At 37.4% G+C, this 24,137-nt stretch overlaps 1 protein-coding gene across 2 annotated transcripts; it reads right to left on the bottom strand.

Moving 5' to 3' along the window:
* Window positions 1-930: 930 nt before the first annotated feature.
* Window positions 931-22,915, bottom strand: COPS2 (COP9 signalosome subunit 2). Of its 2 annotated transcripts, none has more exons than XM_035553793.2 (13): window positions 22,785-22,915; window positions 13,795-13,908; window positions 12,652-12,729; window positions 11,926-12,051; window positions 10,481-10,591; window positions 10,289-10,366; window positions 9,199-9,373; window positions 8,116-8,294; window positions 7,906-7,958; window positions 5,504-5,601; window positions 3,509-3,591; window positions 2,465-2,523; window positions 931-1,686 (listed from the first exon to the last, which is right to left on the bottom strand). In XM_035553793.2, exons 1-13 carry the CDS (start codon window positions 22,836-22,838, stop codon window positions 1,542-1,544), a joined length of 1,353 nt encoding a protein of 450 aa, XP_035409686.1. In that variant the 5' UTR covers window positions 22,839-22,915; the 3' UTR covers window positions 931-1,541. The 2 variants fall into 2 exon arrangements, with proteins under 2 accessions (XP_035409686.1, XP_035409687.1); XM_035553794.1 differs by having other exon boundaries at window positions 10,481-10,570.
* Window positions 22,916-24,137: the final 1,222 nt, after the last annotated feature.

Raw genomic sequence — 24,137 nt, 5'->3', positions numbered from 1 at the left:
TCTAGAACATCCAGTTTACCATGCCATCTTGCACATACATGATGGAAGTATCATTTATTAGGCGCTTTTTTTTTGTGTGTTAATTGCTCTACTTACGTATTTTTCCTTTTACTCTAACGATGACTGTCTGTGGCACTGCTTTGTACACCACATTATACCCTCAGCTTTAAATTGGAGTACTTGCAGTTATGGAAGATGTGAACCCTACAAAATTTCTTCAACATTTCTGAGACCTGCAAGAGAATTTCTCTGTCAACACAAAACAAGAAAGAAAAAAACCACAGAAAGAAAAATTGCTGTGGCCAGTACTGCAGATCTGTATTTTAAATGGATCTGATGATCCCAAAATCTTAGGACATGAGGGGTATGTACCTACTATGTGGTACGACTTCAGCACTTGAATAGTGTCTCTGAAGGGATTACAATACAATCAAACATTTGGGAAAGAATGTATTCTATTATTCCTGAGGTTACTGTACTGCGTACCCACCGTGTCTTTCTATATACACTGAATTTGGTCAAAAAGACCACAGATTAGGCAAAGAGATATAACAATCAGGGTCTGCATTTCTATTCCCAGGGTGTGTGAAAACCCTGTATTCTTAGAGTACCAGAATCAAAAATGAGCATATTCCTGAGAAATGCCAACTGTCCATCCACCAACATCAACCAGACAGGACAAATAGTTCAGCATCTTGCAAGATAAAAATGTTAGCCAGACTGCTAAATGTCAGCTTTTGAACTTTTTAGTATTTATATTTAACTACTTGAAGGAAAAAAAAAATAAACGGCACGCATACCAAGGTTTAGACTTAAAATCTCCATATTGTCCTTCATATGTGAGGTGAGAATGAAGTAATCCCTATCTTCTTTTAAAAATAAAACAAAGTAAAAATCAAGTATAATGAAACCACATCAAGAAACAAACTGTACAATTTCTGAACTGCACTGTTTATTTTGCTGCTTGAAACCTAAGTGACAGTATGCCACTATAATTATTGGGTTTCTTCTAAACCTTTACTACACTGCAGGTACAGAAATAAATGGACACATTTTTGGAGAATTGACATTTTGCAAAATGCAGCAAACATTTCAATTTATACATGAGAAAAGGAAGTGTTCAAAAGGGTATGCATTTCAAGTTATTGCAGGTTATTTCTGTGAGAGAATTTCTGCAGGTAAAACATGTTTAAATTTAACCAACAGTAACATGTCAGTGTTTTTAAAATCATGACAAAAATCTTCTCTCTGGTCATTAATTGCCCTTTGACAAATTACTAGGATGTTGTGTGTTTAGGGCAAGATGTCAATACAGCATAAATCCCGTGGCATTTTGGTTTTCTTCTGGAGATTAAAGCTGTTTTTTTCTTGGGATAAATGCAGCAGCAAAACACAAACCAGCTGATCAAAAAAGCACTTCTGCCATAACTCCAATAATTTCAGGGCACACCAACCGACAGTAGTTTTGCCATTCCCAGTTCTTTTAAGGTTTACATCACTGCACTGTTGCCTTAAGTATGTTTGTGAAAGCTTGTTTTCTGTTAGGCCAGCTTGCTGACTACAGCCTGGTTGAGAGAATTTAGTTGGTTGGTCCATTTATCTAACGCAGTATACCGTGCACCACCTCTCTTCTGATGATCCAGTTCTAGGAGCTGGTTGACTTGATCAATTCGGCCATGTATAGTGCTAGAAGGAAATAAGTAACTATAAATCATTAATGCACATGAAAATAGGAGCAAACAATAATCAAGAGGTAAAATAAGAGGTCTTACATAAGAGGGAGACGCAGTGTCCATTTCAGAATTCAACTATCCTGTGTAGTAACGCCTTTTATAGTTGTCATCACGTTTAGAAACCAATTTAACTAATTCATTGAGCAATGCGTATCTTACTTGCCTAGCCATGACCCACATATAAAGTCTGATGCAATATGAGGTAAACAGTTCTTCAATGACAAGGAATCACAAATTATGGAGATATATGTAAAAAGAAATTAAAATATGAACCCACATATGGATCGTATTTTCCTAGTAGATGTAACAAGCTACCCTCCAAAAAAAGATTTTACAAATTGTAGTTGAGCTTTTCCAGTTAGGGAGAACAGACTACTAAAAAAAATTGTCAGCTTGAAAGTATACTTGAAAATATACATGGGTATAAGCAGCATTTACTAATAATATATCATTTTCATAATCTCATTACAATTCAAGTAATTTCTTGTGTAATTTAAAATTAAAGTAAAAAACATGCTACTCAATCTCTGTATATAATTAATTCTCTTGGCTCACATCTTACAAATATACTTTATTGCTTGTAAGCCAAGCAAATAATAGTCAGCATCATTACTTTTTGGTTTTAGAGTCAAACAGTATTGTCATAAAGCACAGAAATATTTTGTTGTTTATAATATTCTTTAATTATTTTAAAGTAACCAAAGATCAGTAAACAAGAAGAAAGTACATACTTATCCAATATGCACTGCACAAGCAAGCTTTCCACATCAGCTACATCTATGTTTAACTCCTAAAAGAAAAAGAAATCTCATTGTGTTGGTATTCTGGTTTGCAACATTAAATCCTTCCAGTCTTTATTTTCTTATGTAGAATTTGGTTTGACTTATGTTTATTAATGTTTGAAAGTATTAATTCAATAATGATCTGTCAAGCAAAAGAACTCCACCCAAAGTATATATGGCCAATGATCAAAAGAAAGTAACCTCTCAGATAAGGCTGAAGAGGCTAAAGCAACATTTTTGGAAGCTCCAGAAAACAGTTCTTTGCTGACTGTATTTAAAACAAACAAAAACACACCGCAAGATGAAATAAGGCAATAACCATCAGAAAAGAATTAGCCTGTGCTCAAAACTATTTAGAAGGCTAAATGGATCTTCTGCTCAAGTAAATTCTGGAAATGAAAAAGTTCTGACAGGATATTATGCTATTACAAGTTAAACATAACTATCAGGTTTCTTTCATATTTTATGAAATATTTTGGAATGCTGTGAATTTTTGCAAGAAAAATCAGACAAAGTCTGAGAAAAATCAGTCTCACAGGAGATGGAAACGTAATCAATTGTCATTTATTGCTTTTGTTCCTTCCAGATTAGAGAATGAAATCAGTTCTAGTCTTATAGCCTTAAAATACAGACATCTGAAAATATCTTTTGAACAAGAGATTAAAATTTGGATTTTTATATCAGTAGAATTAATTTTCATAATTATGCAATTTTCACTTTTTATACTTTCCTTCAGAAACGTATTTTTCTACACCAAGTAAAATATGGTAATTGAGTATTTTAGAAATACATCATAGTGCATATTATAAAAAGCATTTGGAAGATGCCTGAAATTTACATTTGCACACTGCAAAGCTGCCAGGAGCGCATCAGTACAATGTTACAGTTTAGATTATATTTTAGATGTTCTATTTCTGGAACCACTGTATTTAAGAACTTTTATTCATAATTAATCGTTTACTTAAGCAAATGTAAGGCTCCACTAACACATACCTTAGAAATAAAAGGAATATGTATTCTTGTGTAAGGCTTAATTAATTTTATAAGCACTTGTGTTCTGATGTTTCGCAAAAGCTCTGTAAGAAAAGAAAAACAAAACTGTAAAAACAACAGCATTTAACTAAGGGTGCAATACAACTCGTTATAGAAACATATCCTAAATTCTAAGACCTTTTTAGGTCATAGGTACTTTCAAATTTAGTGAGGTGGAAAAGCACAGCAAAATAGAGATCCTCTTTCCTTCAGGGACAGTATGGCAATATACAACTCTGACAATGGACAGATAAAGCTGAAAATTGTTCAAACAGGGAGCAATATATTCCCTAGTAAAAACTTTAATGATTCAAATTAATTGCCTAAGTCATGAAGGTTACTACATAGTACGTCTGCCCCTCTAATTTATGGCTGTAATGCTTGCACTGTACTAAAGTAAAAAGAGGTATTCTTAAGGCTCTGAAATTTAAGCCTCCGTGCATTTAACTTCATGAGAAATATTAATATTGTAAGATAAAGGTCAGAGCCTAATGGCATAATTACAATGAGGAACAGAAGAAGAATGATAAAAACAGAGCCTTCATAAAGTGACTGATTTTGGTTAGGTATGATATTGCAGCTATTGTTTTAGTAATTTTTACATTAAAGAAATTTTGTATAAAATGAAAGCATGAATTACCATTGTAAATTAATAGAAAAAAAGCTAGATCCATTTTTAGCTAATTTTTTAGGTAATAAAAAAAGCTAGTTCCATTTTTACCTAACCGGTTACACAAGTATTGTTTATATAATGAAAAATAATACTGAAGACCAGATTATGTATCTTAATAAAACCAAAGAGATTAAACAACAACACAAGGTATGTAAGCATTACAAACATAAACATGCACTATGTATCATTACAGATTGAAAAAGATGAGCGTCTTTTTTTTCCCCTGCAGATCATTGTCATAGAAGTGGTGAAATTCAAGTTCCCTCACCCTTTAATTCGACTGTCCTCCTTTTCTTGCTTTCCAGTTCTGTTATACTCCCTTCTTTAAGAATCCATCTCTCTAATCTTACTGAGTTTCCCTACAAGACTTTGAAGCTTACCAGCAGTCGACATGTAACAGCAGTAGAGGGATTATATTTAGTTTCCCCTGCTGTTGGCCCTGTTCTCTTTTACAAACAAGAAGCGTAAGAAAACCAGGTCTCTGGATTTAACTCTTTTCTTTTCGTGTAGCTATCCAGCTAACTGATCTGGCAATCCCACAGTAAGTCCTTCTCTTGATGAAAACAGTAGTTACTTGAAAAATGAACGCTGCATTCAAGTAGAGAGACTTTTACATTCTCAAGATACTAGTGTAAGATACTAGCACTTATCTAAGTGCTGGGGATAATTTTATTTTGTCATGGCAATGAAATGGATGGGCATGTTTTAGTGTGTTCCCGTTTTATTAAGTATAGGTATTATAAATCCAACCACTGTTTTCAACATATACATTAGAATTATGTACGTATACATTAGAATGTATTGTTACATATTTTGTTGCTACATATTTATTAATACAACTTTCATTACATTGTCTACATGTTATATCTTTCATCTGAAGCAGAAAATTTCCCTTATAAACTAGTGAACATCTAACTGTTGAGACTGACACAACCTTTACAACTAAGGGTTGCTGTCACTTAATTCTTCATCAATAGGGGTGGACACACCTGAAAATATTCAGTGCCTAAAACCACTGTAGATATTATCTTAGAACACCCTCTCTTGCTAGAAGTTTATTCATTATTCCTGAAATTCTTAACATTCCTCTGTATGCCTGTTGGCCATGACCAACTTGAAACTGGAAACAGTAAAGGAATTGTCCATAAGCAGTATGGACATAAGCAGTAATTGTCTGCGAGTAGAATCACAAAGAATTCTCATTCTGCCAAAGAGAAAATAAACCATAGAAAAAAAATCTTACCAAGCAGTGAAAAAAGGATTAAAATAGCCTGCAAAAATACCTTCAATGTGCTCCCTTATGAAGGGATCATCCATGATGTTGCTGTGATTTGTTTTCAGAATCTTCTCAAATTCAGCGATGTCGTTATTCTGATAGGCACTTCAGAAAAATGGGAGACTGAATTATTGTCTTTAAAATTAAAACCAGACTCATAAGGCTTCATTCTGCATCTTCTAAAAATCTGTATTAAGTTATTTAGTGTTGGTGATAAATAATTATATCCAGAATCTGTGTAAAGAAAAGCTATTTCAAGTTGAGATGCCACAGAAATGACCTTTCTCCAGTTCCAATTTTTGGTAACATTTACAAAACTATAGTAAGAATATTTAGTTCTTCTGCAAGTGTGCTCTGTTTTCCAAATCTTTGTACTAAAAAAAATAATCTTAAAAAAACCCTAAACCCAGCCAGTTTTGGACAGTATAATTACTTGTATTTTGGCTTCATGAAGCCCTATTTTATGTAAAAAATAACAGGTAAAAAAATTTCAGGGGAGGTGTTGTTCTTTCTAGAATGTCTTAATCTGAATTCTGAAAATACTGGAAGATGGAAGAAATGCCTGACTTCCAGGATTAACCATCGGTAATTTTGGCCTATTACTGTTTTTATTCTTATTTATAGTGTATTTTTAGTTTAATCGCTCAATTGTTATCTGAGAAAAGGTGACTAAGCAAAGGTAGATTTAGACATCAGTTATTGTTCAATAGTGGTACCATGACATTATTTAATGGTAAGAGCTGTAACCACTGAAACAAGGCCTTTTTCTTGAAATATAATGGTCTTAAAATTCCTATCTATTAACTTTTCTTAGAGGAATTGTCAGCTGTAACAGGGACTATCTATTCACCAATCAAACTTGCAGGCTTAGTTATACTAAGCTACTGGCTAACAGTATTTAACCTCAAAGACATACTGGTCAATACATGCTTTCAGTTTCTGCTTAATACTAAGATAAAACACTTTAAAAACAACGTCTATTTTGCTTTTATGGTCCCTGTATATTTTCAATTGTACAAATTTGCCAAAAAAAATAAATAAAAAGTAATCCCTGATTATCAGTAAAAGGGGAAAGAAAAAGACCAGTTAAATTTAAGGCAGAACTTGAGGAGTTTATAAACATAGTCATATGAGTGTACGGGATTCTATCACATGAAACCATTAACTGTACTTCACAATTAAATAGAATCTCAGTTAAGTATATATTATTGTTTATTCCAGAAGTCTCTTTTATACCATATGTAACACATTCAAGTTCCCAATGTAGAATATAAGAAGAATGAAAAACATAATTGTAATATTTGGAATTGATTTTATCTTCTGCATATTTCTTCTCCACACCACTTTAATTGCATTATTAACTTTAAAGAAGCAGTTATACTCAAATGTCAAGATAAAAGTTATAAATTAGGAATATGAATAAAATCAGATTGGGTAAGGCCATCTGGAGTTCCTTATGCCTCAAATTCACAGGAAACTATGAAAGTGAAATAGACAAGTCTGAAGTGGAATTACTGGAAATATTCCCTTAATGATGAGTAAACGATTTGGCAGTTTATTATGTCAATAATGAATGAACTTTCAGAAACGATTTGTACGCTTACAATGCTGCAGCACCAATAGCAGTATTGCAGCAAGGTTCGTTCCAACATGAGATTGACCGTGTATTTCAAAATGCAAGCACGTGTTACTTCTTACACAATAAAAAGGTAGGAAGTTTTCCTATGTTTTTTTTTTTCTTTTTTACTTGATAAAGCAAAGGCAGGGTAAAGTGGATGGAACAGGTTAGCTTCATAGCATGATATAGAAAGACTGCCTCAGTTCAATTTATTTCGTCTGATGATCTTAATACCCTAAAAGTCCTCACTTCACAGTTGCCTCAAAGAGGTAATGAAACATTCTTTTGATATTTATGTGTATTTGAAGGATGCTGGAGAACACCTGAGAAATTCATTTCATATTCCTCAATTATAAACCCCCTTTAGTAATCGCGAAATATCCGTGCATTCAATTATTCTATTGTCTTTAGTATGAGCTATCAATCACTTCAGTTTCTCATGTCTAATCAGCCAAACCTGAAAGTGCAGTTGCAGTACTACATAACGCAACTATCTTTAAGGAAAAAAATGAGTTTTGTGACTGCACAAGAAACTCATCATAGTAGAGGATAACAGCATGTTTCTGGTACAGTATAGATACTTGGATATGTCACGGTAAATAAAAGTTTCTCAAGAAAAACAACCAATCCACAAATATTTGCCCCATATTTATATATAAAAAAAAGAAAAAAGTGTTTATTGTGCAGAGAAGACCACCTCTAAAAATATTCCATTCCTGGTTTGGACACTACAGTTCCCCCCTCCCCATCCTCAGCCGCCCCCCCCCCCCTCCCCCCCCCAAAAATCTTACCTTACTAAATTCGTCATTGCTAGAATCTCTGGATCATTTTTGTATGGTTTAGCCTACAAAGAACAGAAAGCAAGATACAATGTTCAGATTTAAAATATTTTTTCTGCTGTCACCTTTAGGGTAACATCCCTATCAATTCAACAAAGACAAAAAAAAAAGACAAAAATAAGACAATATGTCTAATTGACTTAATCATATCTCTAAAAGTACCTCCTGAGAATCAAACGGATTTATTCCAGATTTCATCAGCATGTTTGCTAAGACCAAATATTTTAAACAAGTGGTTCTTCTGGGGCTCCCTGATTCATCATAATTCTTGAATGCTTCAAAAAAATCAGTATGTGCCTTTTCAAACTCTCCTTCTCTTAAGTGCATTTTGCCTCCACATTCTGAAAAGAAAACACAGATGAAGAGAAAAAGAACACTGTGTGCTTGTTGCTGACTACAATAATTGTACTAAAAAGTTCCATGCTATTTCTAAATAGATTACTGAAATATTTTTGGGAGTCTTTTCATTCTCTAAAATTTCTAGAAAAAAAAAGCACTAGGGCCTTCACATACAGCATTGCCATTTCAACAAACCTTTTCCAACGAAGAAAAAAAATGAAGCCCAACCCACACCATAAATGTAAAAGAACACTAATCCTCACAGCCAATAATTATTTTAACCTTATGTTAAAATACTGTAAAAAAATAAGTAATGGAATCTATCTTGATTTTAAAGGCAACGTACTTCCTATATTTATGGAATTTTCCCAACATATTAAACAAAACTATACATAAAAATTGAGAAACGCTCTTCATTTCCTTTTATTTTTGAAGCACCCACTACTGCTAGATTGTTTATGCAAGTACCTATACCAGAGTAAGATGATGGCACACAAATTTACAAAAGGGAACTACAGAAATAGCAGTCCCTTCCACTTAGCAGCCCTGTCAAGCCTTGTGCATTTATCCTTTGGTGCCTGCCATGGAGTCAAACAGCTCAGCTCTTCCCCATGTTCTCTGTTGCTTCTCTCCTGCACTATATGTAGCCAACTGTTCTGTCTGGCTGAGCAGTGCATCTGGTACTTGGGCACCAGAGCAGCAAAGCTGGAAGTCCTACAGAAGGTAAGCATTAAACAATGAGCCCGTAGTCTCAGCATTTGTAGTCCCTTATTCCCATAGGGTTTGTCTGCCTATGAACCTACAAGATCCTTTGTCTTTCTAGTTGAAACTGAAAAAATATTAATTATCAGATTTTCATTAAGCTAATCTACAACAAATTAAATGAAAGATTCAAGATTAACTTGCCTCTGATAACTCCCATGATCAGCGGATGAGGAATGGCTGACTTGATGTGCAATGACTGTTCATATAGTGCTTTAAGTTTTTTGTTATTTTTCTGTGCTGTATACATTTGAATTTCCAAAGCATAGATTTCCAATAGTTGAGTACCTTTTTTTAGATCATCTTCCCCATCATCAGTCTAGGATAGATTAAGTAATAAATACTGTGAAATTTTAAGAGAACAGTGATTTCAGTTTTACACTGACAGAAAACTCATTACCAAATACTCTCACTAATTTCCTGTCAAAAATAAGGATTTGCCTAAAAACTTGAAATTTTGATACAAATATAAAACACAAAACATAATACTCAAGCCACTTGCAGCATGCCAAATTCTCAAGCCCTTTCTTTAATAAAGTCAGTATTTTTGTTTGTTTGCCTTAAAACAACTTTGAGAACTTTGTTCTTTATTCTTTTCCACTCTCCTTAAAACAAACAAAACACAAAAAAACCCACACTCTCTCAGTATACAAACATAATGACTGAGACAGACAAACATATATATATTATATATATATAAGTGTATATATATCTATGTGTGTGTGTATATATATATATATATGAGATACATACAACTCTTCTACTGCCTATGACAGAAACAATTCCCAAATATTTGTAACCCATTTTCCATGCTGGAGGAAGAAAAGGGGACACAAACAGGCACAGCAGACTGCACAGCTATTTTTTTCCCTTCCAACTTGGAAAATAATAACTGTAGCTTCAGTTTGCAGTAATGCTCGTTTGGAATCTTTGCTATATTTTAAACTAAACATCTATAATTTTAGATTATTTGTATGTGCTTCTCCTTCCTGTACATGGCCAAGATGAAACTTAATCAATAGTTGCGAATTATTTTTTAAAATCATCCTTAAGTAAGGAATAAAGCATTTCTCACATCATTTTTCATTCACGTTATTAAACAGAAAAATAAAGCAAGTATAACATTTCTTTCCTCTGTACTATAAAAGCTTAACAACGTGCCTCAAAGGCCAACAACTGATGTAACAAAATCAATGCTGTTTACAAAGCTACAGTGATTAGAGTATAAAGGTACCTGGCATGACTGATGCAGCTGGCGCAAAATCTTTTGTAACTTTCCATATTCTTCTCGTTCTAAATATAATTTGCCAAGCTGTAATAAAAAAAAAATCAAGTACTAAGATCTACTAAGATTTCATAATTATCGTTTATTAAATTTAGCTGAAGGTGTCACAAAGCAAAGCAAAAAATGAGTTATATGTTTTACCTTTGTATTTGTCTTAAACCACAATCTATCGTTCTTAGCATCTTTCAGAGCTTCAAGTGTTGTTTCATAAAATTCCTGAAGCAAATCCATCTGACATAAAAAATCAGAATTCTATAATTGTAAACAGCAAATTTGTACCTGTTAATAATGTCAATCTGAACAAACTAAATGTGCATGCTTGAACTTCAAAACAAGAAAGGTATCTGCATTTTACTGAATTGTAAAAAGAGCGTAACAACACTAAGAAAATTTCCTTTTCTTATATAAAATAGATATTAAAAAGCATTCACATTTTAAGATCTACAATCTTCCTTCATGCTAGTTCAAAATGAAAGCTACCTTACAGAAGCCAGTCTTACATAATAAATTCTTACATTGTGTAACAAAAGACAAACATTAATGGGCATTGCTGCTACTTAAAAAAAATAAATAGTAATTTACATATCATATAGAAAATAAATTTATGAAGAGAAATAGACAAAGATGCTTTCTCCTTTCTATGCTACCAACACCATGTGAAAGAAAGCTCTCCAGCACATCAAACTATTTCTTTGCTTAAAATACAAAAATACAGTACCCAAAACAGAAATCTAACTGCTGAATGTGACCTTCAACAAAGGTTCTACAGAGAATTCAGTAGTATTGTTTCTGGCCATTATTCTTTTTTGGAATAGCACATCTGCAGCTATGAATGAATTTGAATTGAAGTTCACACTTCCCGATTGTCCCTCCAGGTCTGGCTCCAAGTGCATTCAGACCAAAAACTCTGCCAACAACGTACAGCCCAAGTCAATCCTTCAGACCTTAAAAGTAAACCATCCTTCATCTATTAAACTTCCCTTTCTTGTAAGTGGCAGGACAGGAAGGACTGGGATAATGACAGAGGAATCATCCCTGAAGACCAATGATCTTCTATATGCAGGTACTACTTCAAAGTAGTAATTTAGGTGAGTTTTCTGTAAATCTCTACACGCCACTACAGGAGCTGGACTGTCTCTCTATAAACATGTACCTAACTTGAACAGCACGCTCAAAGGGAAATGATATTTAACACCAACACCTCACCGCAAAATTTTTCGAGTTTTTTTCCCCCCAAAATAAAGTATCGTTTAATTGCAAGTTATATTTGAAAAGACACTTAGTGTGTAGCTACTATGCTAAAAAATTTATTTACTTTACTTATTAGCATCAAAATTCCAGACAAAAACTGCTAAAAAATAATTCAACCTGCTTGAACCAAAATATGAATTTTTGAAAAGTTATGTATATTCATAGAAACCATTAGATGTGGGAAATACAGTCTGAAATATGATGAAAAATTAATATTGTGAACACTCTCTAATAAGGTCAAAAAACAAACAAACATGACTACCATATATACAAATAAGTCCACAATTAAGAATGCAAAAAGGAAAACCACCAAATGGAAGAACTGATGATCTAACCTGCTTGGAAGTAGAGATATAATCAAGAATAGAATTGATGGATTTTTCAGAGTAATTCCTTGTAACTGCACTCCGTATGTAGGTCAATAGCTGTTTATATCTGTTCATCATTTCAGGAAAGTTAGTCTATAAAGAAAAACAAAATTGTTATATTTTTGTCTTAATGATTAAAAACTGAGTTACATCTTGCAACACACACAGAAATCAAAGCATAACAGAAAGGCTAGGCAGTAATGGTTGCTGCGAGGAACTTTTACATCAGCACTTTATTCATAAGCAGCAGAATCAGGAATAACTTAAGCAAGACTCCATAGAATAGATATTTAAAATATTTATCATGATTAAGAAAATAGAAATGGCTATACAACCTTTTGGAATGGTCACATACGTAGCATAAAAATACTTTGCACTTATTTGTTCTGGTGAAGTACACACATATGGAAATGTTCGAGTTTGCAATGGTTTGATACCTGAGGATAGCAAGGGCTGAGTGTCAGACATTCAGAGTCTCAGCTGACTACAGCAGCTATTTTGCATCCATTTTGCCTTGGACTTGCAACCACCACATAATCTCTCTGCCATGCCTGTAGTAGCTATTAAAGTATGTGAATGACAAGTTCTGGCAGATTTAGTTGTCATAGCCATAAATTTGAACAATAATTTAAGACCTCTGGATCAAATCTGTATTTAAACCATTTCTTCTCAAGCGACAGCTGAAATTCTTACCAATTTAAAGTTTATTTTGATCATCTGTTTCAGAGCTTTGAATCCCCATTCTCCTTTTTCACCTTCAAGCTCCAAAACCTGAAATAGAAGAATTTTTTAAACAATCTTTATAAACCTTTCATAAAAAGAAATGTTTTACTCTGCCATGTTCTTCAGTTCCACTCTCCACTGATATTACTGAGGAAGTTAGAGAGGGGTAGGTATCTTATTATTTTTCATACCTTAGGTGATGTAGGGATGGTGAATAGTTATTAATAGATTTTTTTTGTTGTTATCTAACATCAAACAATAAACTTCAGCACCATTCCATGAAAATATATGGACAAAAAAGTTTTAACACTCCCCAAAATTGACTCAAACAACTCCCCAACTAAACTATTCAAAGAATGCACCCTTCTGAATTGCTATACTTTCTTTACATATCAGGAAGACTTCTAGGCTGCAGTCTTTAATAATACCATAGTCAAGTCAAGTTCTGTAAGTTTTTTTTGGTTTTGAAATCATGTATATAAATACTGTTACACACTATAAATAAGCCAAAAGATGCAGAATTCTACTTTTTCCTTTCCAAGGAAAAATTCTACTTTTTCCTTTTTCCAAGCTAACATATTGCTTTCTGGTGACGGTGTTTGCACATTAAAAATTTAATACTGACGTGAAGGAAAGAAACAGTCATTCAGTATTTACACATTTAAAGTTTTGAATTCAGATAGCAACCCAAACACTATGTAAAACACTGAGGAAAATGCCACTTCATTTTAAAACACAAATTGATCTAGTTTCTATAGTTGACACATGAAAACACACTTAGGACTAATTAACTTAGTAAATTCTGAAGATTAAAAACTCAGTTCTGTAAAAAAATAGGACTAGCCTATTGTCCTATTTATGCTCCCTAAGCATGATCCTGAAAGGCAGTCAGCTACGAATCCAAGTAGTCCAGTGATAAACTTAGCACATTAGCAACTTAAAATATAAACATTACTAACATTACACTAACACTACACTAGTATGTTACACATACTAACATTACAGTTAGAGAAAATATCTCAAATCATAAGCAAATATTTAAAAATATGTGTGGAATATACTTGCAGTCTACAGAATCAATATAAAAATAAGAGATAATATAAAGAAAAAAACCTTCTGAAAACTGCTTAGTGCCGCTTTTGGATCATCTTCCTTCAAAGCTTTGGAATTGTAGTATTGATTTTCCAGATCCACATTGGGTTCAGAATTACTGTCTTCAGAATATTCCTACATAAAAGATGGGAAAAAAAAACATTATAAAACAGGAAAAAAATAAGGTTTGGAACATCTAATATTTCACTGAAAATAGGTAAACTGTAGTAAGATGTATGATACGGAAGGCCTGTATACTAAAATCTTGGGTTTCAAAGCAGGTATCAGGCACGTACTCCTGAGATGATTCTCTCTCCTCCGTCACCAGGCCTGCCTCGCCACCCACCACCACTTGCCTGTCAACACATTTGTTTCTGAACTAATGAACTGACTTTGCCTTTCTGACAAGTACAGTCTGTATTATTAAAATTCAGCCGATTTTGCTGTATAAGGCCAGATGCCTAATAGTATATGCCATTTCTGTACGGGGGAAGCAAACACGAAGGCCACTAGTCTCCTAAAAGGTGCTTTGTTACATGACCTTTGCTACCCACAGCGAAGATGCTGGCTGAGCTGCCAAACAAGTAATGATTCAGCAACGGAGGGTATAACAGGCCTCCACGAACCTCTCATCTGCCTTTTTACATCCTAAAGATCCATACTCATCTGAGAAAATAGGAACAGTAACACCAGCTGTTTCTTTGCTGAGCAGCAGAAACTGATTGGGAAAAATGCTAATGATACTTCCAGCGGGGGCCGGGAGGCATTGGCACAACAGTTTAATCAATTGCCCCTCACGTACACTACCACTGAATAAACTGAACTTACTTCTACCATTCCTTTTTTTTTTTTTTTTTTTTTCAGTACCCTGGGGCTTTTCTAATGAAAAAACCCAAGCCAACAAGCAATTATTTTATCTTTTTATGCTGAAGGACTATTGCTGTGTGTAAATTACGGACCACTAACAAAGTCAAATCTCAAGTAATAATTCTGAGGCTTACATGAATCAAAAATATTTCACAACGCTGCATTTTCAAGCCAACTTCTGTCAACAGAGTGCTCAGCTATTAGGAGATGATCTGTTTAACAGAATCTGCTTAAACCTCCAAAGTTACTGTCGGAGTACCTTTCCCTTCTAACAACAGAAACAACATTCGGATGCCCTTCTTTAAGTTGCCATTTCTTCTTTTCCTATACTTCTTCATCTACACACACCTGTTCTTTCATTCACCCATATATTGCCAACTCCTTCTTCAAAGCCACGGCCGAAGAGAAGTTTTAAATTAACTCTTCAGTCTTCTGAAATTCTAATGGAAAAATTAATTCTGGAAACTCACGGTTGGCCCAAATTTTAATAAACATGGTCCTTGAGCCATTGATCCAACCTTCAGAACGCATTGCTCACATTTCCACTCGTTACATGCGGACAAGGTGCTCACGTACGCGTTTATTTGTACTCGCAAACATCAATAGTCTGGAAAGCATAGGGAGGGCCACAAGCCTGTTTTCTGCATTCCCATACTTAATATGGAATACTCCAAAGAAAACAGCAAGCAACTATCTTATTTCACCGGGGAGACTTTCCTTGTAGTTTGCTTATTTTCCCTATTGATCCAGCACTGATGGAGCAATGCAACACGTACAGGGTGTCGGCAGCTGGAAGCGTACAGGACACCTCAGGAAGGCAGCCGCTGCCAAAGCTTAAGCAACCTCGCATTTAAGGTACGTGAGGTCAGTTGATGCCTTGTTTATTCTGCATTGTTCAAGTTTAGCATATTTTTGGCAGAAGTATCTATTTTTAAAGATAAAAGGTAGGCAAACTAAATTAATTCCTTTTAGGAAGCAATGGGTTCTGTGAGGCTGAAGCCAGAAACATCGAATTTTCATCTTGGCTCTGGCAGTGATTCTGGATGTGGACTCCTGCAGGAAGCCCTTTTTCAGATCATTTTTCTTAATGCTACTTAAATATTCCATAAATCTATTTTCATACTAATATTAATACATAATAAAGAATAAGTGTAACTTTATAGATTATTTTTTTCCTAACGGAATCACTTTGAAATGCATCAAAGGAAGCGTTTTATATCCTCATAGCTCCGTTTTTCCTTCAGTTGATGCCTATTTGCCTCACATCAAATTTAGGATGTTGATAGTGACTCAAAGCTGTAAGGGAGATAGACCTTTCCTATCTTTGGAAACATGCTTTTCTTAATGACATGTTCCTAAAAACAGAGGTCAGAGACCCCGGACTGGAATAATTTGCAATTTAAAAGAGAATTCACACTGGAGTTCCTGCTGGAAGCAATGCTTGCTCCTGAATGTGGTTTACCTAGAAGCAGGATGCATCTATCTGGGAAGGCAACCCATGGCATGATGAGTTATGTATGCCTAGACAGGTGAGGTATTTGGGAAGGTTTAGCTTTTATAGGTACTAGGCTGCTGATTAAATCACCATTGTAATGTCTGTCTGGGGCACCTACAAGTCCGTAGTGGCAATCCTATCTATCTTTTCCAATTTTGCAATACTAGTTTTTTTATTACTTCTGGAAAAAAAAAGCCAAATGGCAAGATCGAAGGATTTTCTTTTTCTTCAACAAAAAACATTCATTCAACTGAGTGAAAAAATAATGCTACATCCAGAGACTCACCAGCTATTTTACAATTAACTTCACTGTACCCTTGGGGAGGGCTCAGAGGTAACCATATAAATTATGCCAGTGCTGAGCAGTTCAGAAGGACCAGCACTCTACTCTGTCTTCTTTTGATGCAGAGATGGCTTAGTGCAGTATGGAATGAATGTAGGGGCATTCAGCTTTTGCCAAAAACAAGAGGAAAGAAGAAAGAAAAGTGTGAAGCTGTCTCCTCAAAGTTCAAACTAAGAAAAAGATGCATTTCCTTCCTACTACTGAAAACAGAAAAGTTCTTTAAACAATAAATTCAGATCCTGTACACCTAACCTTTCCTCTTCATTACTATTGACTGCCCTGCCTCCTGCCCGAACAACTTCCCCAACTCAACATCTTGCACCTAGAAAGTTTGTTTCCCCAGCAAATGCAGTACCAAAACAGAAGTGCACAAGGCTCTGTGTTGAATACCTAGACATAACTTTAAAAATCTCAACTATATCATCTAGATCTAACATTCTGCACAGTGAAGAATACTCTTAATTATAACTTACAGACAGAAAAGCACCTGTGTGCTACACCTTAGCTGTACGAGTCCTGGGCGATGGCTCACCCTGCTGGGTTAAGAGAACAGGCCCACCAACACAGGGACACAACGCTGAGGCTGGTGAGTGCCAGCAGAGGAGCAAGCGGCCAGGGAGGTTAGAAAACCAGCCATGGCTTCAGCAAACCACAGCAGGAGCCTTTGCCAATGACTTGAGAAATTGCATAAAGCTCTTAAAGCACAGCACCTCTCCTCACAGACAGAGGAACGTCAACTCGGTGACTCTAACACTCCATCAGCCACATTTAACAGCAGATTGTGGCATTCCAGCAGAACAGAGCGGCACACTAACCTGATAAAGTTAAAAGCAAAGAAAGCAGTATTTTGTGAAAACCACCTTTGACTAGCTGTTAATCCTCCCCTCCTGCCTACAGCACTTCCCTGAATTCTGTATTACATGTGGAGCGATAACCTGAACTTTTGCTTTCTATATATTGTTCAGCAAGCAAACTACTTTGCAAACCTTTTTTCAATAAAAAGGGAAAGTAGCTATGCAGAGGATATGCTCCTCACAAAAGACACAATACAAAGAGTTCTATTTCTGTAGAAATTAATCCTCTAAGTATTGTTAACAACAAAGCCCTTATTACCGTCATTTTCAAATGCTGGTAATTTTACCAAATTTCAACCATTGGGATGACTCAAAGCATTCTTTTTTGTGAAGTTCAATTGTTTCTGAGAACAAGTCTGGTAAAAATTTGATTTTACTTCAACTAACTTTGTTTCATAACCATTGCATTTAGGAGGTCTAACTCTAGGATTTGGAGCAAGGACCTGATATTTTGCAAGAGCACTAGTGATGTGGGTTTGGTTTGTTGTTGTTGTTGTTGTTTTTTTTTTCCCCAAACACAAAAATGCCAAAATGAGGCCAACTGAAAAAACTCTGAAAACAACTGCTCAGTACATCAATCTATTAGCTTGCCAGCTAAATTTTGTGAACATTTCATCTAAAATGGACATGCACTATTTTCACACAGATCACGGACACTGTCCCCAACGGTGACCAACCAAACACACGAGCCCCAAGCCCCAGGCCAGAAAGCAAAGAACAGTTTCTGTGTGCATTTACCACTGGCATCCAGGCAGATGAATAAAAAGAAAGCAACCACACCGCAGTGCAAAAAAAGTAAGGAGGACAAAACCCCGAGACAAACCATGAGGGTAAAAACAACATTGATTTGTGTAACAAGCCTGCAACTACTCAGCCACATGTTGGTAGTCCTGGTTTTCGTTTCCACGTTCCGAACCTCAGTACTCTTCTGCTCCTACCTGCTACCTCTGCAAGCCATCTAGTGCCTGCTGGCTCACACCAGGGCTCGTAACAGCCTGTTACTGACACCAGGAATAAGTAGGCTGTGAAGCCAGAGATTCACAGTGGGGCCAGCGCAGTTCCACAGAAAGGCAGTATTCTGCCTTTGTGTTATTGTCTCAAGCAGAAGTTGGAAGATGCAGAGAAATGAGACAGAAGACTGCAGAAAGAAAAAAAAATGGTATTATGACATGTAAACTGTATCAGAAAAAAGTGCCTTTTCTTCCCACCGCTATCATACAGCTCTCCTATAGTTCTGGGCATCCTAAGAGTCCATGTCGGGGTAACTGACATCTAATTTACCTCATTTTAACACCGAACTGCGTATCAGATCCTAGGGAGCTCTGTTCTGAACAGAGTGATAAATACTTTCTCTCTCTAAAATAATTACAGTAATAATAATCAAAACTTACATCAAACCTATCAATGTTGAGTTGGAAAGAATGTACTAATTATTCTCATGCTTTTTGCCTCGATACTTCCTTTTGAGACATTATGGTAATGAGGAAAATAAGCCCCAACTTTATTAATTCTGTGTTTGTGGATGAGTCCAAAGAGAACTGCATAAAAGAAAGTACCAGGACACACACGTTGAATCCATATAAAATATGAAATGGTAATGAATTCAGAGAACAGTGTATCCCATGTCCTTTGTAAAGCACACTGAATGTTTTTTCAGTCACATACTAATGTAATTAAATATAACAAAGAAATAGAAGAGCATAAACTGGAGCTGCCTGATTTGGTATTTCCCTAGTTATGAATGCTTGGTTTTGCCACCTTATCACTCTCTTGCTTGCAATATATATTTACACATACATAACAAAAATAACGGCATTACTGAAATGTAAAGACCTGGAAGAGGTAACTATCTGCATGAAATTTCAACTGTATCTATTATAAATGCATCAATATAAAGTAGGAAAATTTCCTTCTTTACTGATGAGACTGCTTATCAAGTCTGAGAACATACAGAAATTCTTTCTGAAATGGAGTGTTTCTCAGGGTTGGAAAGAAACAGTGAACCAATTCTGCCTTTCTGATAGCCTGAAATAAAAAGCATGACCACATACTTCTTAATATTGATACAGCATGAAAAGGGAATCCCTCAGTAATCTGAAAGCATGTTGCCCGTATTTGAGCCATGCTGATCCTCATGAACCAGCGGCGATCTCACCGGAGTGAAAACCGATGGCTCTTCACACGAATTGTACAAAGCTGTTCTCCTGAAGTCACTGAAATAATACAACTACATAACAGACAAGTTGTTCAGCAAACAGATTTGGCTACCTTCCCCCAGATTAATTTTGAAGTTGAACAATAAGCATAATAATAATGAACATAATAAGACGTCTCATTAAGAACGCCACAGACAAATTCCTTATGTATCTAAAACAAAAAAATTAAGTCAAGGGATTACAGTAACTGTCAATGTGCTAACATTTTGCCTGCAAGAATCAATTTCTCGAGAATGGCTGAGTTTAGTCTCAAAGACAATTCTAAACACAGTTCTCTGTCTGAGACTGAAAACAAAAATGGTAGTTACAATGGTCCTTCCCCCTCCACCCTCAAGCTGAAACAATAAAAAGAACCTGGGCTGAAATCAGCAGGTACCTAACAGCATCAAACTGGAAATTAAAATTCGGCGGCTTTCATAATGACCAGTAAACATTACTCTGTTTACTGAGGCATAAAGTGCAATAATCCGTGTTATAATCAAAGCTGTCAGTATATATTATTAGCAACTTCTGAGGTAGGCTCATCCACCCATAAAAATAAATGATTTTTTGTTGTTGATAGAAAGATCTCCAACAGATAAAGTTAACTTCTGTATGAGTGGCTAAGGCCACTCATTTACATGAAAAACCTTGCCTTTTATCCCAGTGAACAACTAGGCTGAAGCAGTAAACTATGGTCTGTGTAACAAGCAGTCTTCAGTTGTCTGGCAGTGTAGTAACTCCTCCAGTTATACAAAAATCCAAGATGATGAAGCTGGGAAAGAGCTGGGCCTTCAGAACATCAGCTGAGTTTCAGTTCAAATGCAAAACATTTGCATACTAAAGGAAACATAACTGACTGGGTGTACTCAATGGGAAGGTCAAAAGCACATTTAAAGAGGCACAGCCATAACCACCTTCAGTAAAAACTGACGAAAACTTCTTTTTTTTTCCACTACTATTTTTATGCTAGCAGTTACCCTAGGACACCTGAATGCACTGTATTTTGACAAAATAGCTATCTATTTCTGCATCCATTAGTGCCTTCTGCAATTCCTGCCACTCTTCCTATTTGTTACAAAACATTCACCAACGCTCAGGTATGCTCTTTGTTTTCAGTTCTGTACTTGTCTGAGTATTGTCTTGTACTCGGTTTTTCATTCCACATCCTTCTGCAGCTGCTTTTACGCTGAACTTGAGAACCAACCACCCCCTTATAGTCTTCTGTTAATTTAATTAGATTTATATCTACATGAAAGGAAGAAATCGGGCCCTGTCTTCAGAAGAGGTTTATTTAACTATTTTCCAAAACAATTTTGTTGAACACTGCAATTACAGTCTCAAGAACATCTGAAAACGTCATACAATCATGGTTTGTCATTGCAAGAACGTAGAAACTAGTTCAGCTATCTTTATTCTTAAATTGTTTTTTTCCTTCATTTGTTATAAATCAAACTAAAAAAAAAATCTGTTTTATTTAATGATGCAGTGTAAGTATTCTTTGATGTTTTACCTGGAATTTACATACTGAAAAAGAAGAAATGAACATGCTCCTAACAAGAAGTATTTTTAAATTTGGGAAGGTCTGGCATAGGGGCAATAAATGACAATAAAAATGTTCCATGAGAGCTAGCTGCAGTCATGGGCAGAAATGTGCCCTAAGCAAGAAGTTTCAGGAAGGTTTTTCCAATAACGGAGTAAACACTTAACACAGGAAGAAGAAAAAGCATCACACCAGCAATTATTCTTGGTGGAAGCTGACTGAATGTATTTTGAGCACAGAGTTGCACTGACTTATTCAAATTTATATGTGACAGATGCATTTAAATATTGAAAAATGTAATTCCAATGATTTCTCTACACGTCCAGTTCTCACATTATGCGTATTCAACATGAATTCTGCTGTTTAGTATTACTTTGATTGTATCACATGGAAAAATAAAAATGGTATTTTATACCAGTACATGGATTTAAGTGTTAATAAAAATGAATGGAAATTGATGTTGGAATAAACTGACACAAAATATGTTTAATGGTCTCAGGGTATTTCCTTCAGGGAGCTCGTTTATAAAAATCTGTGGATTCATTCAGGGAGTTAAGTGGAAGATTATTGGGAGCGTTAAGTGAAGACTAATCTTGGAATATTGACACAGGTAGATGACAATGCCTGTCAGCCAAGCACTCTCATCTGAGCTTGAAACTCAAAAACAAAACCACTTTTTCCTTTTCTTTCTGTGTTCAGTGTCATCCAGCCGTTCTGGGCAGTTCATAATAAAAAACTGACCAGAATCTATTTCAAATGAAAGCAGGTAGGTCTTTTAAGTTAATTTGTAAGTAACAATGGTCATCAAATAATTCATCACAAGACAAGCCTTCCATAAGCAAGCAGCTGGGGTTTTCAGTGAGAGTGCAGCACTGTGAGTACAAGCTCAACTGAAAAAGATGAAAGAGACTCTTAATCCTCAACTATATGGACTGTTTTAAGAAATGTGTCAGTTCTAAGAACTTCCGCAAAGTTCGGAAAAACAAAAACAACAGAACCTCAAGCCCCAATATATGACTATGGCAACGGGATTATAACTGATCAGAGAGCACAGCAAAGATTTTTTGTTTCAGATGACAACTATTTCGTTTATTAACCCATCTTGAAATCGCTTTGCTAACTGTAAAAAAAAATTAGCTTTAATAATTAAAAAGAGACTTGTTACATCCAATCTCATTATGTTCTCCAATTTTCCTGGACAAATTGCTCTGTCTGCTGCTAATTGCAAGCAGCACTTACACTTTATTTTTACCTGCAAGAGCTCGGAGCAAAACCCGATGTGAAAACGCACCCAGACACGCCACAGGAACCCCGAACCCTGCAACGCAGGTACCACGAGAGCAAAAACCTCGCTAACACCCCAAGCCCCAGCAGTCGAGCACGAGGACCGGGCTGCTGGGCCGTGTCCCCTCACTCCCCGCTCCCCTCCCCGCACTTTCCCTCCGTTCGCCGCCGAGGCCCGCGGGGGGCTGGCAGCTCCGTGCCCCGCGGGCGGCGAGCAGGGGCCGGGGCTGGCCGGGCCCGAAACCGGCCCGTTCGTATGGGGAGACGCGGCGGGAGCCCGGCGGGGCCTGCTCCGAGCGCAGCGCCCGCCCCCGGCAGCCGTGGGGCGGAGGAGGGCGCCCGGCGGCCCGGGGGGGCCCGGCCCGGGGCTGCGGCACCACGTGGCCGGCGCCGCGCCCCCCGCAGGCCGCCGCGGAGCCCCGCGCCCTACCAGGTCGTAGTCCTCCTCGTCGTCGCACATGAAATCATCCTCCATGTCAGACATCTTGGCCGCAGGATGGGCGGCGGGGGCCGGCTCAGGGAGGAGACGCCGGGGCCGGCCCCTTCTCCCACAACGCCGCGCGGCACGGAAGCGCGCGGCCCCGGAACCCGCCGCCGCCCGCGCGCGGGGAGCACGGACCCCGATCGGCGCTGCGCCGCAGCCGGGTTCCTGCCCCCCCCCCCCCCCCCAGCGACCGGCCCTTAGCAACCGCGGCCCCGGCCCTGCGGCGCCGCCTCGTACCCGTACCGCACAGCGGGTCTGGGAGCCGTGCCGCTTTGTGTCCCTGACGGGGAATTTGAAAAGTCCGGCCGCTGTGCTGCCGCAGCCCTACAGGCCTTAGCGCGTCGTCCTGCCGTGTTCGGTGCCGCTGAGCGCTTTCCGTGCGCTACCATTACCGTACCCAAATATCACCCAACCACCCGCCCTAACAGGGTTTTACCTGTGAAAAGCACGGGCCCCGCAAGGTGCGGAGTCACTGGCTTTCTAAAGACTTTAACAAAGTAATTGCTGCTGCCTTCAGGTGAACGAGGGGAAAAAAGCTGGACATGCAAGCGTTGCCCTCCCACACTGCGAGGCTGGTGGATCCTGCAAGCTCCTAGACAAGTTTGCAATATTTATTGTCTCCATTCTTTTCTGCAGGTCGTTTTATGTTACAGTTTTTGATCATTTTTTTTTCCTCTCCTGTGGCTACTTCTATTTCAATTCTGCCCCTGGGAAATTGCTTCAGAAAGGCATTAATCATAGAATGGAACATTACTATATTTTTTCTCAGTCCAGGCATTTAAAACTTCTGAGGTGATTATTAGCAGCCTTAAACAGCAAAATGGACAACAATGAGCTGGGCTTGTAAACACATTGGAAAAGCTCCAGCTCCTCAAAGTCACTGCTGCCATTAATCTTGAGGGGTAATGGGATCTGTGAAGCTACTTGTTTGAGGGAAAGCAGCAAACCCACATGCCAGAAAACCCAAAGGAGAAAAATAATGCCGGGGGGAAGTACTGCTGATTGCCCTGCCATTGCATGACCGCGCTGCCCCAGTCCACCGTGCTGGGGGCAGCTCTGGCCTCAACACCCCGCACCGCGCTGGGGGCTGTTTTTAATCTTTCTTTGTTGCCAGCTAAATTCCGATAGGAACGAAGTAAAAGATCGCCTTCTGCACGCGTTGCAACAGCTTTTCAGCCACCTGCGGACCGCCTTGGGCCAGGAGCTGAGCGGCCCCGCCGCCGGGAGGGCTGCGGGGCGCCGACCCCCCGCGGCACCGGCCCGGGGGCTGCACGGAGGGGCCGGGACCGGGACCAGGGC

This window comes from Cygnus atratus, chromosome 11 (assembly GCF_013377495.2).
Source record: "Cygnus atratus isolate AKBS03 ecotype Queensland, Australia chromosome 11, CAtr_DNAZoo_HiC_assembly, whole genome shotgun sequence".
In the NCBI taxonomy this organism is placed as follows: domain Eukaryota; kingdom Metazoa; phylum Chordata; class Aves; order Anseriformes; family Anatidae; genus Cygnus; species Cygnus atratus.
The sequence above is the reverse complement of the archived record's forward strand: the minus strand, read 5'-3'. Positions and strand labels throughout refer to the sequence as shown.

Excerpts from the sequence above, each read along its gene's own strand:
- COPS2 (XM_035553793.2), bottom strand. The coding sequence starts at position 22,838 with ATGTCTGACATGGAGGATGATTTCATGTGCGACGACGAGGAGGACTAC. Across the intron at positions 13,909-22,784 it reads ACGAGGAGGACTACGACCTG|GAATATTCTGAAGACAGTAA; the intron begins GTAGGGCGCGGG and ends TCTTTTATGTAG. Across the intron at positions 3,592-5,503 it reads CATAAGGGAGCACATTGAAG|AGCTTTTGCGAAACATCAGA; the intron begins GTATTTTTGCAG and ends CTTTTCTTACAG.